The 12,726-nt window shown below is 52.4% G+C and overlaps 3 protein-coding genes across 3 annotated transcripts; 1 reads left to right on the top strand and 2 right to left on the bottom strand.

The window, feature by feature from the left end:
• Nucleotides 1-4,110: 4,110 nt before the first annotated feature.
• Nucleotides 4,111-5,475, bottom strand: MRS44_005304 (uncharacterized protein; the record flags this gene model as incomplete). The annotated part of the gene is made up of 1 exon (XM_046283906.2): nucleotides 4,111-5,475. One exon carries the CDS (start codon nucleotides 5,473-5,475, stop codon nucleotides 4,111-4,113), a length of 1,365 nt encoding a protein of 454 aa, XP_046135539.2.
• Nucleotides 5,476-6,436: 961 nt separating this feature from the next.
• MRS44_005303 (uncharacterized protein) lies at nucleotides 6,437-8,217 on the top strand (the record flags this gene model as incomplete). Its single annotated transcript, XM_065622543.1, has 8 exons — nucleotides 6,437-6,598; nucleotides 6,651-6,695; nucleotides 6,746-6,818; nucleotides 6,875-7,130; nucleotides 7,321-7,663; nucleotides 7,724-7,853; nucleotides 7,898-8,062; nucleotides 8,114-8,217. The coding sequence occupies 8 exons, from the start codon at nucleotides 6,437-6,439 to the stop codon at nucleotides 8,215-8,217; spliced, it is 1,278 nt and encodes a 425-aa protein (XP_065478615.1).
• Nucleotides 8,218-10,936: 2,719 nt separating this feature from the next.
• On the bottom strand, nucleotides 10,937-12,364 carry MRS44_005302 (uncharacterized protein; the record flags this gene model as incomplete). Its single annotated transcript, XM_065622542.1, has 3 exons — nucleotides 10,937-11,670; nucleotides 11,718-12,162; nucleotides 12,266-12,364. 3 exons carry the CDS (start codon nucleotides 12,362-12,364, stop codon nucleotides 10,937-10,939), a joined length of 1,278 nt encoding a protein of 425 aa, XP_065478614.1.
• Nucleotides 12,365-12,726: the final 362 nt, after the last annotated feature.

Genomic DNA, 12,726 nt, shown 5'->3' with positions numbered 1-12,726 from the left:
CCACCTGAAATGTTTCTGTCTATGTTTCTTACCATTCTCCCAAGACCACTCCAGTTTCACTCACATGTATTGTCATGTCTTCAGCTGATAAGTGGCGACCGCTCTACGGTCTTTGCGGGGTCTTCCTTGGAGGGGAGGTGCAGGCCTATGAGCCCCAACCCGGCTGAGTGGGAGGGGACATCATCACCCTTGAGGGTCCCTGTATATCAAATGCCGACGAAGAAAAATCCGAGGCTGTCCAGGCTTCTAACACGTCTACCGCCCGACATATAGGCATTGAAGACGACATCTAGCATGTAAAAATGAAGCTAATCCCGAGAAACAAGGTCATCAGACTACAGCGTCCAAGAAACGACGGCGATCCCTCAGCTGGAGCTTCATGCCATATCCCCCTTCGTGATGCCTGTCAGAGGATTGCCGCCCGCGTAATGGATACCTCTCCACACACAAACATTAGATCCCTGCACGACCTATGGGCAGTATTGGACCAGCGTTGCCGCATAACCTGTCTCCATCCATCTTTATGAGGACATTTGTCCCACGCATTCCCGTAACTCGCCCCGGCGGATCTGTCAACTTAACCCTGGTACGGTAGGAAACCATGTTTGTGGAATCCCCAAGCTCAGAGCCTTGCAGGTGAAGCAGTTGGAAGCCTTAGGCACAAGCAGTCACCCCAGCTCATCCAGACATGGTCGCAGCCACCAACGCCGGGCTGGCTCACTCACACTCATTGGCTTGTTCCCTGGCTTGGAACGTTTTAGTAGCGATTGAGGAGGGCTCAGGAAAATGCTGGAATTGACTCATACACCCAAGCTTCTAGAAGAAACGTGCGACGCTGCTCCCATGGCAAACAAGCATGAGCTCGTTAGACTGCATGGGTTATTTGCATCCTGGCAGAGAATGTAGCGTGGCGCAAAGGTGAGTCAGAGAGTAAGGTCCTGTTGATAAATGAGTGTGGCTGGGTCACGGGAAAGGAAAGGAAATGGGACGGCAAGACAAGAGCTCTACTTGGACCGGGCTGTGGTAAGCAGAGTAGAGGCAATGGGGCCAAACACAATCTGAGGGGGCCCAACAGCCACGTGTAACGGGAGCCAAATTACAGGTCATCTCAATGGGCCTCCGTCCATGCTCACCGCCTGAGATGAAGGAAGTTGCCTCCCTTTCGATGGACCTGGCATTGCGAACCTGAAGTTGAGGCTCCCAATTGTCTCACACCCATCAAACGTTCACTGCAAGATCGTCACTCATCCGTCTCTTGCACGGATGTCACCTTGGGAGGGGAAGGGCCTAGGCCTGGGGGGGTGAGCCTTTTGCGCAGGCTGCAGGGCAAAGACAGCTAGTCACCTCCGCATGGGTGTTTGGCATTCAGCAGCTCCTCCGTATCGCTGCGGGGTTGCTCGGGCGCGTAGTTGGGCCTGCTTGTAAGATGAGCCAGTCGATTTCGATGCCCTGGCCTTGCTGGATGCCCATCTCTGTATGAGCGGCTGTTGGGGCTCTGGTTACGTCTGGCCGAACCATCCCCTGAGTCGGCAAGCCCAAACTCAGGGAGGGGAGCACCCACTTGGTGCTCACACCCTGGCCTGTTTGAATCTTCTTGTTTTTTTGTTTGCTCATGTCGGCGAAGCGGAGTAGGTCTTCTGAGGCTTGCGCAAGGCGGCGGTCCAGTGGCCACGCCCCAAGCGTGCCCACTGCATTTCACTGCTTCATACACGCAGGAGACCCCTGCGGGAAGCTGAGTCCATGGACCAGTTGGCTGTATCCGTCGCTTCTAGGGCAATATCGTTTTCTTTGATGCTATTCCCGACGAAGACGTCATTACTACCAACAACAACAGTGCCTGGGGCAGAGAGCTGGCGACATCTCTTGCGAGATGCGTAGAGTTGCGCGTCATGTCCGGCTGAACAAAGAAGATATTTGATCCAGCCTTCTGTGGCAACTACCAATATCCCTGCAGTGGAGAGGCATCCAATGTGCCTTGAAAAAATTGACCAACTACAGTGTCAGGAACTGTTACACAAGAAGGAGTAATAGCGAGAGGCCGCTATGCATAAGCCTAGCCAGAAAGCTCAATAGAAACACAACTGCCAGAAAAGATGATCAAGAAGCTATTCGCCAGGCAGGTCGAGCCGCTGCATACGGGCGAACACGACGGAACCGCGCAGCCATGCCATACATCTGGACAGAGCCACCCCTGACCAGCACCAGCTGTCAGCCTGCTCCCCGTCCCTTAGCGGCGGAGTCTACCCCCGCTCTGCCATCTGGCACCCAAGAGCCGGAGTCCCCGCGCACCTACGGAGCAGACCTCTGGGAACTACTTTTGCTTGGTTCCAGTCCACTCACGGTCCCCCACCCAACAGTGCTCTCACCTTTGGGGCCTGGTCATCTTAGACCAGTTATGCTATCGTTCTACAACTCTATTTCTCAAATTTCAGGCTGAAATATGTGTCCTGCAAAGGAAAAGCGGTTGAGACAGAGCGTCGCTGGCCAGAACACGGCCACATGTGGCCCGCCCGCCTACTACACAGCAACAGGATCAGGGGTGACCTTTTCCCGGGGTTTCTCAGCTCTGGTGCCATCCATGTCTATTCAGCCTTATTAAGATGGGCTAATAAATCGCCATTATGCAAGGATCATGGCTCACTCATATCAAGACCAGTGTCTGAGCTTGTGGGGCTGGTTCCTCTCCTCTCTCAGCCGGACTCTGAGAGAGAAGTGGCTTCTCGCGGCCTAGAGCGTCTGATACCTCAGACTCATTGTCATGAATAGCATCTCCGTTGGCCACAGCGTCAAAGAACAAGATAATATCGCAGGCTCGGTAGGCCAGTCTCTGGGGGCCGGGGTGTTGAGGTAGGTTGGGAATCTGAGTATTTAAACATGCTGGAGGTTCTCCCTCCTACCGCAACTTCGGCCTGCAACTCCTTCTATTCATCATCAGATTCGACCTCTCACTCGATATTCTCATTCAATCTCCCTCGTACGAACCATTCACTGTCCACGGTCGTTCAGCAACCAAGCCCCTACTCAACCAACTGTTTTCGTCACAGACATCAAAACCAAGCTGCCCTCCGGTTGACCATCTTCATCCACAAGTTCCACGTTACCAACAGCCATTACATTCGAGTTCCTGAGATTTCTACAAATAATCATGTCCGGAGTAGAGATCATCGTTCCGATCGTGTTGTTTTGCGGCAAGTTGTTCTCGCAATTTGGTATCAGTTTGCTTGATACCAACAACGACGCAGAAGCGTTCGTCATGCTCGAGAGCAACGTCGCAGACAACATTAATGATGCCTACCTATTTCATGGGAAACTCATGAGATACCCGGGAAAGGAGGAACAATTAAAGGAACGCGCGATGGTCGCAATTCGCAAACGGAGAGGGCGATGCACAAATTCCACCATCGCCTGAAGCGTGAAGGCATCAGAAAAAAACTGAAGTTTGTAATCAGCGACCGCAGAGCGGCCCACAGCCTCCTGCGGCCACTTCAATCCGCACAGTCAAATCTATCCCGCCGAATCGATTGGATGCGGAGCGCGTTGGAGGCGCTGACCAACTCGCGCGATGAAGAGGGGGAGCTGGCATCAAGCACGGCGCCAGGTGTCATGCTTGAGATCGAGGGCTCTCTGGCAATGGATGAGGGTGCTGGAAACGATTTCTGAGATGTCTCTGTGGTGGAGATGCGAGGAGAGGGCGGCAGGTCGTTCTTGGGAAATGTGTTGGGGGGAGGTTTTTTAGGGATGACGTGTTGGAGAGCGGATCGAAAGCAGCATCAACTTCATAGCGGCCAAGAGAGAGTTTCAGCCATTTCTCTCAAGGCTATCTTTTTACTAATTGATTGTTCCCTTGGTCTCATTTTGGCTTTCTATTCCAGTGCCGCAATTGTTCTCATTCCCCCTTCTCTCAGCCTTTGGGAGGACTCGATTCTTCACTCCGCCTGTGAGTATTGCTGTCCCCCAGAAGGCCTGGAAGACATTGTGTCAGGTCACGGTAGTACTGATCGGGGCACAACCTGGGATAGAGCACCATTCATTGCTGACAAACTACCTGCTTGAAACACTAAGACTACGGACAGAACGGAAAGGGGGAGACAGGCCAGCTCCGTCACCTCACTACTTGGCGGCGGTTGGGCCTGGCTCCTGGCCAGCCTCGGGAGTCACCGAGTGACCATCCTCGAGACTGGACAGCTTCTCGGTTTCAGGCTTTGGCTGCTCAGGGGCGTCGACTTCCGGATGTTGCTTATCGTCTGTCTGTTTGTCGTCTGCCTGCTCATTGTCGTCTGAAGGTATCGGCCAGACAGTATCAGCATCCACCACAGTAGGCTTCGAAAATTTGGTGTAGCCATTCCAAACGAGTCGGATCTCAGGAAAGACAATAAACCCAGGCTCATTTGCGACCCACACAGCCTCCCACTCAGAGGGCTGAGCCAGAAGATGAAGCGCGCTGTTGGCAGATCGCTCAAGGATTCCTGTGATGGACCTTTCGATGCTATCCTCGGGTCCCCGGTCGGTTCTGAGGGACTCCAGGCGCAGGGCATCGATGATGACGGGAACCATGGCGAGAGTTCTTTCCTCCCTTGGGTCACCCTCCTCGAACCAACGAGGCGGGAGCGGGAGTAGGGTTAAGAGGCTCTCCAGTAGAAGATACATGGTTTCACGCCAAATAGCAGTCAAGTCCTCTCCTGCGCTCTTGTTAACCTGGATTTTGTGTTTATAGTCGAGTTTTAGCTTACTGTGTGGGCTGTCATGAGGGACGCATATGAATTGGTAGCAGCTAGCGATCTCTGGGGGCAGCAGACATTCTTGAGGAGGACATCTTGGCTGCATGCGCTTGAAGATAAACTGTGCCAGGAAGCATTTCACGGCGGAGGCTCGTGTAGCTGTGTTGGAGATGGACGCGGACCAAGTTCCGCCATTGATAGGCTTCCCGGCGAGGCGGACGAGTTCGTTTTCGTCGAAGAGATTTTCCGGAACAAGAGGCTGTGGTCGGAAAGGGGCTTCGATGCACGTTTCGGTAAATGAACTGATAAAGTCTTCGAATTCGACGACTTCTGCGATTTGCTGAACGCTCGCCAAGGGGTGCATACGACGAGAGAACCACCTAACTGAATCGATCCTGGGGTCGGCTTCTCGCCTCATCATTTGTTGCAGGTGTTGTGGAATCTCTGGAAAGGTATGCACAGGCTCCCCGTCCTTGACGACTTGGACGGAGGGGGTGGTAGGAATGCACAAGACCAGAACCAAGGCTCCGACAAAGCCGACAACGATGCCGATACCGATAGCCTGGCCAACAGTGAGACCCATGGTAAAGATAAAGAAGGTGCGAAAAGTGAAGAAGATGAGGCAGACGAAGGAGATGTGGAGGGCGATGCGATGCTGGGCAGTCAGTCGATGCGCTGGAGGCTCCAGATAGCTTTTGTACAACTGGCTCGCCTGTTGCTCAGACCAACACAACCGAAGGATTGTGCCTCCCTGCATAAGGAGGTGTTTGTGCTGTGGTGGCTTGACTGGTTGGGTTGCCTCCCCAAGCTATTGACGTTGGTATTGTTGTTTGTTTGTGCTGTTAGCGGCTGGGGATGGAGGTGTGCTAACTACCAAGACCCTTAGGGGTGTGTCGACTGATATCTGAGGTACCTTTATAACTCCCCTCAACAGGGCTAACCAATTTTAGACTCCCGGTGATGGCATCCATGCAGCTCCCCGAAAGTCACGTTTTGGAATTATGACCTCCAGCTCCATCTAGCTAGCAACTTCCTAGGCTTGCCTGTTGTTTCCTCAGGCATCCAAGTCGGTCGGTGAGCAAAGAGTTCATGGCCACGGCAGCCATCCATCTGCTCTCCAAGCCTGCGTTTTTCTCATCTCCTCGACAGTCTTTTTTCGTTCAGCCGACCCAGTCTCTTCATTCAGTCAGCCTATCTAGTATTTCTTCGTTCATCATACCCAAGATGGCATTCGATCTGATCATAGGGGTTGATTTCGGCATGAGCGGTAAGGACCCCCTTCTCATTGACTCGTTCCAATGCACACTCTAACCAGTGCCGACACAGGGACGGCAGTCGCATACCACCAACCCAGGAGCTCCCTTGGCCTCACCAAAGGTGAGGACGTGATCTGCCTCCTCTAGGGGACCGACGATAGGATCGAGAAAATCCCGACGAAACTGGCCTACAAACAAGACGGCTACAGAAGGGAGCTCGTCGGCTGGGGAACGGACATTCCCGTGGACAACAAGGCCATCCTCATACAAGAATGGTTCAAGACAAAGTTCGGGGAAATAGATGCTGATCAAACACAAGTTGAGAGGCTATTTCTCGACTATTTGAGTCGACTGCATGCAGAGCTGGCCAAGCGGTTTGCCAGCGAAGTACTATGTGGGAAGCCCTAGGCCGAGGCGAATATCGCCTTCTATTTCAGTACACCCAGCATTTGGGACACCGCTATGGTCAGTCGTTTCAGGGCCTTGGTCGAGGCCGCAGGCTTTGGTCAAGCCCAAAATGCTATTCACGGCGGTGGTGTTCGTACAGTTGATGTGAGCCTCGTTGAGCCGCAAGCAACAGCAGCTCTCCATCTCTGCTCACAAGACGCGCCGGTCCAATTCAAGGTGAGAGGTCCCATATCTGCTCACCCAGTAGTTGCTGATAACTGTTATTTAGAACGGACAATGTGTCATGGTCGTCGACGCCGGCGCCGGCACAGGGGTACACCCTCGCCCCCGAGCGCCACTGGTTCTCTGGCTATCTAGTCCCAGGACTTCTCCCTACTGAAGATCAGAGGCAATGAACGGGGCGCTTCTCTATTGGACGAGAAGTCCCCTGTCCATGGTAAGTGGGCTCTTGCCTCTGGTGGTGACGGTGGTAACTGACTGAACCCCCGAAAGGCGGCAGGATTGGTTCCTCATATATCGACCAGGAGCTGCAAACCCGCATAGCAGAGATTCTAGAGCCCTACAGTGGTCTCATGAACTGCGACGTCCGCACGGCTGCTTGGATCATGAGATCCAGTAACCAATTCCAGCAAGCCAAACACCAGCTTGGGACGAATGCGCCACAGAAAGGAATTCCTGTGCCTCACCTGAAGGACCCTGAGAGCAGTCTGGGCGATCGAATTCAGGATGGAATGCTAACAGGCATCCAGTAGGTTCCTAAGATGAAGGCCAATGTTGACGTACCTGACGCAATATAGGAATGACCTAGAACACGCCTTCAATAAGCAACTTGACAAGATTCAACAGCGTATCCGAGTTTTGATGCCCAACTGGCATACAGACAATAGATTGGCAAGTTTTACAGCTTCATTTTCACTTCAAAGGCACTAATACTCCAGGCAGCACTACCTGTTGCTTTCTGGAGGACTGGGTAGCTCGACCTACGTCCAAAAGAAACTCAGGGACTTTTGCACCGGGCATTATGAGCTCAAGAGCACCCATGTCATAGTGTCCCATTGCCCTCGCATGGCCGTTTCAATGGGCCTTGTTTACGATGCTATGAGCAACCGGACGCTGTTGGCCGAGATCTGTTGCCGAACGTCGTTCGGCCTGGTGTTCCGGATGCCAAACGACAACTCGCTGATGTCAAGATTGATATCAAAGTTGAGAGGTTTCAAGCCATGGGGCTCGCGTCGTAGCCGAGATCCTCTTACCAGTGGTGTCGATTGGTTCATCAAGCAAGTCAGTTTACTTCACCGCACCCCTTGTCTAAAGCGCGCCCGCCTGCTGATACGATTCCAGGGCGACAGAAGTGTCAACGGCCACGAGGCTACGTACGCCTACAAAGCCTCCTTCAAGACCAATGCGCCGCGCGTCTGCGATGTTGAAGTCGTAGCATCTCCAAACAAAAGTCTATCGCCATCCGAGAAGGGTATGCCACCGACACAATCACACCCAGATACTGTGTACATCAAGCTGACGGACCTGAAGATCACCCGCAAAGTCGTGTCCTGATACACGTCGACCTCGACCATTCCGACCCGTTCGAGAAGTTTACCACCTGGCGGAAAGAAGCGTACGTCACATTCGCTTTTTCGGTGAAGGCGACGATCGAGCCGGCCGAGGTGAAATTCCGTTGTGGTGAGTAGAACTCCTAGTAGTTCATCGAGTCATACCGCTGACCCCGGATAGTTGACAGCAAGGGGAAGGAAGTGAGTGAGGGGGTTAGTTTTTTTGCCGATGGTAGTCATGCCATCCGCCCGCTTCTCATGGGCTTGGGTGAAGACGAGGAGTAGGAGAGGGGCAAGCAGTGTGAAGGTTTGGGCTCCTGTCATTGTGAGATATTGTCGTTTTGTTTCTCTTCTTGTCGTTCTGTTGTTTCGAATCAGCGGCCACCATGCCGCATATGTAGCTCACAATACCAGAATACTCAGAGACGAAACTCAAGCGTACCAAAATTCATTTCCGTATCTAGAGCTGAGCTCCTGCTGCTCTAAGCTGAGCTGCCGCTGAGCTTACACTGAGTTGGGCTGAGCTTGGGCTGATTTAGCTAGGAGCTGGTCCGCTTTTTGGGCCTAAATCTTGTTACGAGGGCCCAGATTTAAGCCTCGTAATATACTAGTACATTGTTTGCAATGGTATGTGATATCCCAGGTAAGAATTTGAGATAGTATGCGATATATTAGGTTAGATTTTAGGATGGCATATGCTATACTAGCCTGGAGACTGAGATGGTATACAATATCCCAGCCTAGTATATGGGATGGTATGTGGTATCCTGGTGCAAGCTGGGATACTGTGTCAGTTTGTACATTAAGTGGCCGACCGTCAAAGCCCCATAAATCTATATGTAATTATTCACAAAACTAGTGTTGCATTCTAGGCCTGCAACCTAGACTGCACCCACTTCACGATACCTCCTTTGGCGACGATTTCTTGAACGTTAGGAGATATCTCACCAACATTTTGCACCCAGGAGGTACCATCCTGCTCCGTAATGGTGACTTTGGGCTGGCGGACGTCCCAAAGCAGTTTCCAGCCTGCAAGCCAGGGGCTTCTCCGTGTCGTCCCTGTACGCTTCACGAAGCCGCTCGACCAGTTTCGGGATTTCAATTCCAAGAAGAGCATTGTTGATGCCTGTGATATTTCCCTCGATTAGGCATCATAAGGAAAGCAAGAGAATCTCCAAAGGGTACTTACTATTGCGGCTGAAGATATTGCTGAAGCTACCAGCAACAACAAGAGGAATCCGATTAGCTAGGATAGAAGTGCCTGTTCCCGGGAAGAACCAGAGCCGAAGGAGTACCCGGCTATTAGCACATCATTTGGTCTAATGATATTGCGGAACTCGGTATCGTAGAGTGACGTTAGCTCGATTTCCCGGTATACGGACCAGGACTAGACCAACCGCAGTATCACATAATCTCCGGCTCTGACTCTTCCCCCTTCACCGAGGTTATCTGCGTCGGTAAGTGTCTGTGGGTTGGTCCGGGCGGCGGAGTCCAGGGAGGACTGGAGGGCGGAGAAGTTGGGGGTGGTATCGGGTTGTGACTGGAAGGCCTGTTGCCGTTGGGGGCTGGTTGAGGTGAGGCATAGGTACGGAACTGAGTCACAGATACCGGCAATAATCGCGAGCGGGCAATTGAGGCTCGGGTCTGCCGCGTCGCAAGGGCGGCGTTATTAAGACAGATCGCTCTCCGCCGCTAAAGAAGTCCCATAGTCAGTCAGTGTTCTTAGAGGCTTCGATGGGAAAGCTGCATGCAATAGAGGATTTTATTTATTTTATTTTATTTTATTTTAAACCTAGGCGGGGGATAGCTGAACGCCACTCGTTATAGCTATAGAACAGGGCCATCTCGGAGTAGTCGAGAATCTCTAAAAGGCCGCTGCCGGGTAATGAACGGCTCTTTAGTAAGCTAAGCCTCTAGTGTAACTTGGTGAACGGGTGGTTTGGGGCTTGGTTTGGGTTTATGGCGTTTTCCCGCTCCGACTTCTATAAGGCGGGACTAAGCATCGACCAGCTTAGTTAGACTCACTATGCGAATTCGATATATTAGTTTGAGACGTGGATGCGAGAATAATATTGTGAGAGGGGACTCAGCATTCCTCCTAACTCGGATGATTAGCACTTTTACTAGTCGAGGCCTATGGATAATGAACCGCTAATTTCTAAGCATGAGTTCTACGGCCGGTTCTATCAGAGTGTTAAAGATCTGAAGCTTGCGTCGAGGCTCATGGGGACCCGTGTAGCGACCACGATGTGGTAGATAGAATCCCGCGGAAGAAAGGCTTTGACATCACCGTTCGTGGTAGGCTATAGGTTTGGGGGATCGTCGCTAGAGAGAAGAAGGCAGCGTCACGAAAATCATTTAGTGTCTGCTCTCTTCCCTTCCAAGGTTTATCTTCTTGTGGTTGTTTGTGTTGGATAAGGACAGTCTGCAGGACGCCCCAGCCCTGCTTATGGTGTCCTTCGCTCTGCTTGGCATTCTGTACGCAATACAGCTGGTTTGAGAGCTGAGATATAAAGAAAGTCCAATTTGTTAGGCGAAGGTTTTTCAACCCACGTTGAAAAGGCTAGGCATTAGCTTATCTCCGGCCTTATCGCCGTCTTCGACAATGAAATCGACCATCACCGAACTTCTTTGCATTAAACAATTGGTCATCACACTTCTTGACGTGCTTTTCTGCATGACGAGAAACGCTTGGCGTTGTTAGTGCTTATTATCCAGGCTGACTCTATCATTTGAGGAGTACAAATACCACTCCGGGTGCCAATCATCTGCTGGCTTCTTAAGTCCGAACATACCAAGCGACTAAAATGGCGGAATCAAGATCATGGCTCAGCTTGTATGTTCCTCTGCCAACTATCAATATAGTATTTATATAAATAGGTATTCTATAGACTTGTCGACTATGTTGCTAGCCTACTCGAGCAGTAGATCAACGCCGTGCACGAAGCCGCTAGCCGTAGTTTCGATATGGTAAATAGAATAGAGCCTTGGGAAAAGATGCAGCTCATAAATACACGTCGTCCGGATCCCGATACCGAGGAAATCTGTCCTCCTTGTCGATAATCTTAACGTTAAGTGGAAGCTGAACCAGAAGCATTACCGCCCAGAGAGCCTTCCAATCACTGTCAGTCAGCAATAGGGCACCTTCAAAACACCTGCGACACTCGCGTCCGTCACTCACCTGGAATAGTGTTTTCACAACGACCACATCGCCTCCCTCAACGGACAGTAGCCAAGTCTCCCAATCGGCGCCGCGGAAGCTCTCTGGACATGGTTTCAAGGCCACGGGGCTCACATCGTTATAGGTCAGGGCATTCCAATTGTTTGACACAACCGGCTTGACCAACTCCTCCAGCCTCCTACTCGGATCTGGCTTCTTCCCGAAGCGAGCAAAGAAGGCCTCCCTCACCTCCCTCTCGACCTCTAGCTCTAGAAAATCCCACTCAATGCCCTGGAAGTCCATCGGCTTAGCTGCTAGCTGGGAAAAGACGGCGTGAATCGCGTCCGCGGCATCGATGGAGTCGGTTCCGAGGTACTCCCTCGGCATCTTGGCGCCAACGGGGATCTTGCGACGCCCCTTGTCACTGCGCCTGTAGCTGTAACTCTCCCTGTACAAACCCAGCTCCAGCGACGTCGCATCGTACTCGTACACCCACTCGGCGATGATACTCCACAGCTCGGCCCAGTCGGCCCAGGTCCGGCCACGGCCACCCTTCGGCACCGGCTGGAGCCCAATACCTTCCCGCCCGTAGACCAGGGGCCCGATCCCGTGTCGCTCTGGATACTCCCCGGCGGATGCCCGCCGTATGCCAGGTCCATGTACGCTGCCGCACCCATGGCTACGCTGATAGCCGGTCCGATCGCGCATGGTTGTGGATCTGGGCCTACCAAGCGCCCTCGCGCGGTGCGGCCTGCTTTTGCGAGCTTGACGGTCAGGTCCTGCGGCAGGCCGACGGAGCTTGGGTCCGTCTTGAAGTGCACGATGGCCCAGTTATTCGACGTGAAGCGGGCGGTGCCCCCCGTCGGAGTCAGTTTGCATGCCTCGCGGTTGGGGTGGGACAACATTTCGCTCTTGCTGTAGCGCTTGGTGAAGAAAGCGTGGAGCTGCGACCAGTCAGGGTGGTTAAAGATGAACCGCAGAATGGAGGCGAACAGCAGAGTCGACTCGTATCGCCCAGAGTGCGAGTCCATGAAAGCGAACTCTTGCAGGCTACGACCCTCTTGGTACTTCTATTGGTGCGGATGGTGAGTTAAGTGATCAGCTTTATGTTCAGATATGACAAGTTTTTTTTTTCTTTCTTTTTTTTTTCTTTTCTAGCACAGCTCTTCTTACCTCACCGTGGTTCCAATGCTCGTTGGTCAATAGGTTGAATCTGACGGGACTGCGCAGATGCAGTGCCAGTGGGATGGAGACTTGCATCGGAATCGACATGGCGAATGGTTATTGTTGATGCTACTCATAATGAGAGATGTTCGTCCAGCCAAAGCAAGATATCGAGATGTGTCTCGAGATGGACCTTGTCAGCCTAGGAATTCGCCAAAGGGTCATACCGCCTCTTGTATGCGGGAATCTTGGGCCTATGCTCGCCAGCATTGTGGCTGTGCCTCCCCTCCCCCATCCATTGACATCCATTGATAGGTTTACATGGGCAGGTGGCGGTGGCAGGGCAGGGCTATTTCGGCTTCATTATGAAGCGCCCCGGGAATGGCAGCAAGGACACTCAAACGAAACCTTTTGGTGCCTTTGATGAGACCAACTGACTCGCTCCACCAAACGCACTCTCGTGTGATGAG

The sequence above is a fragment of the Fusarium solani genome (assembly GCF_023522795.1).
Source record: "Fusarium solani strain SB1 chromosome Unknown bctg00000002, whole genome shotgun sequence".
NCBI lineage: Eukaryota > Fungi > Ascomycota > Sordariomycetes > Hypocreales > Nectriaceae > Fusarium > Fusarium solani.
The sequence above is the reverse complement of the archived record's forward strand: the minus strand, read 5'-3'. Positions and strand labels throughout refer to the sequence as shown.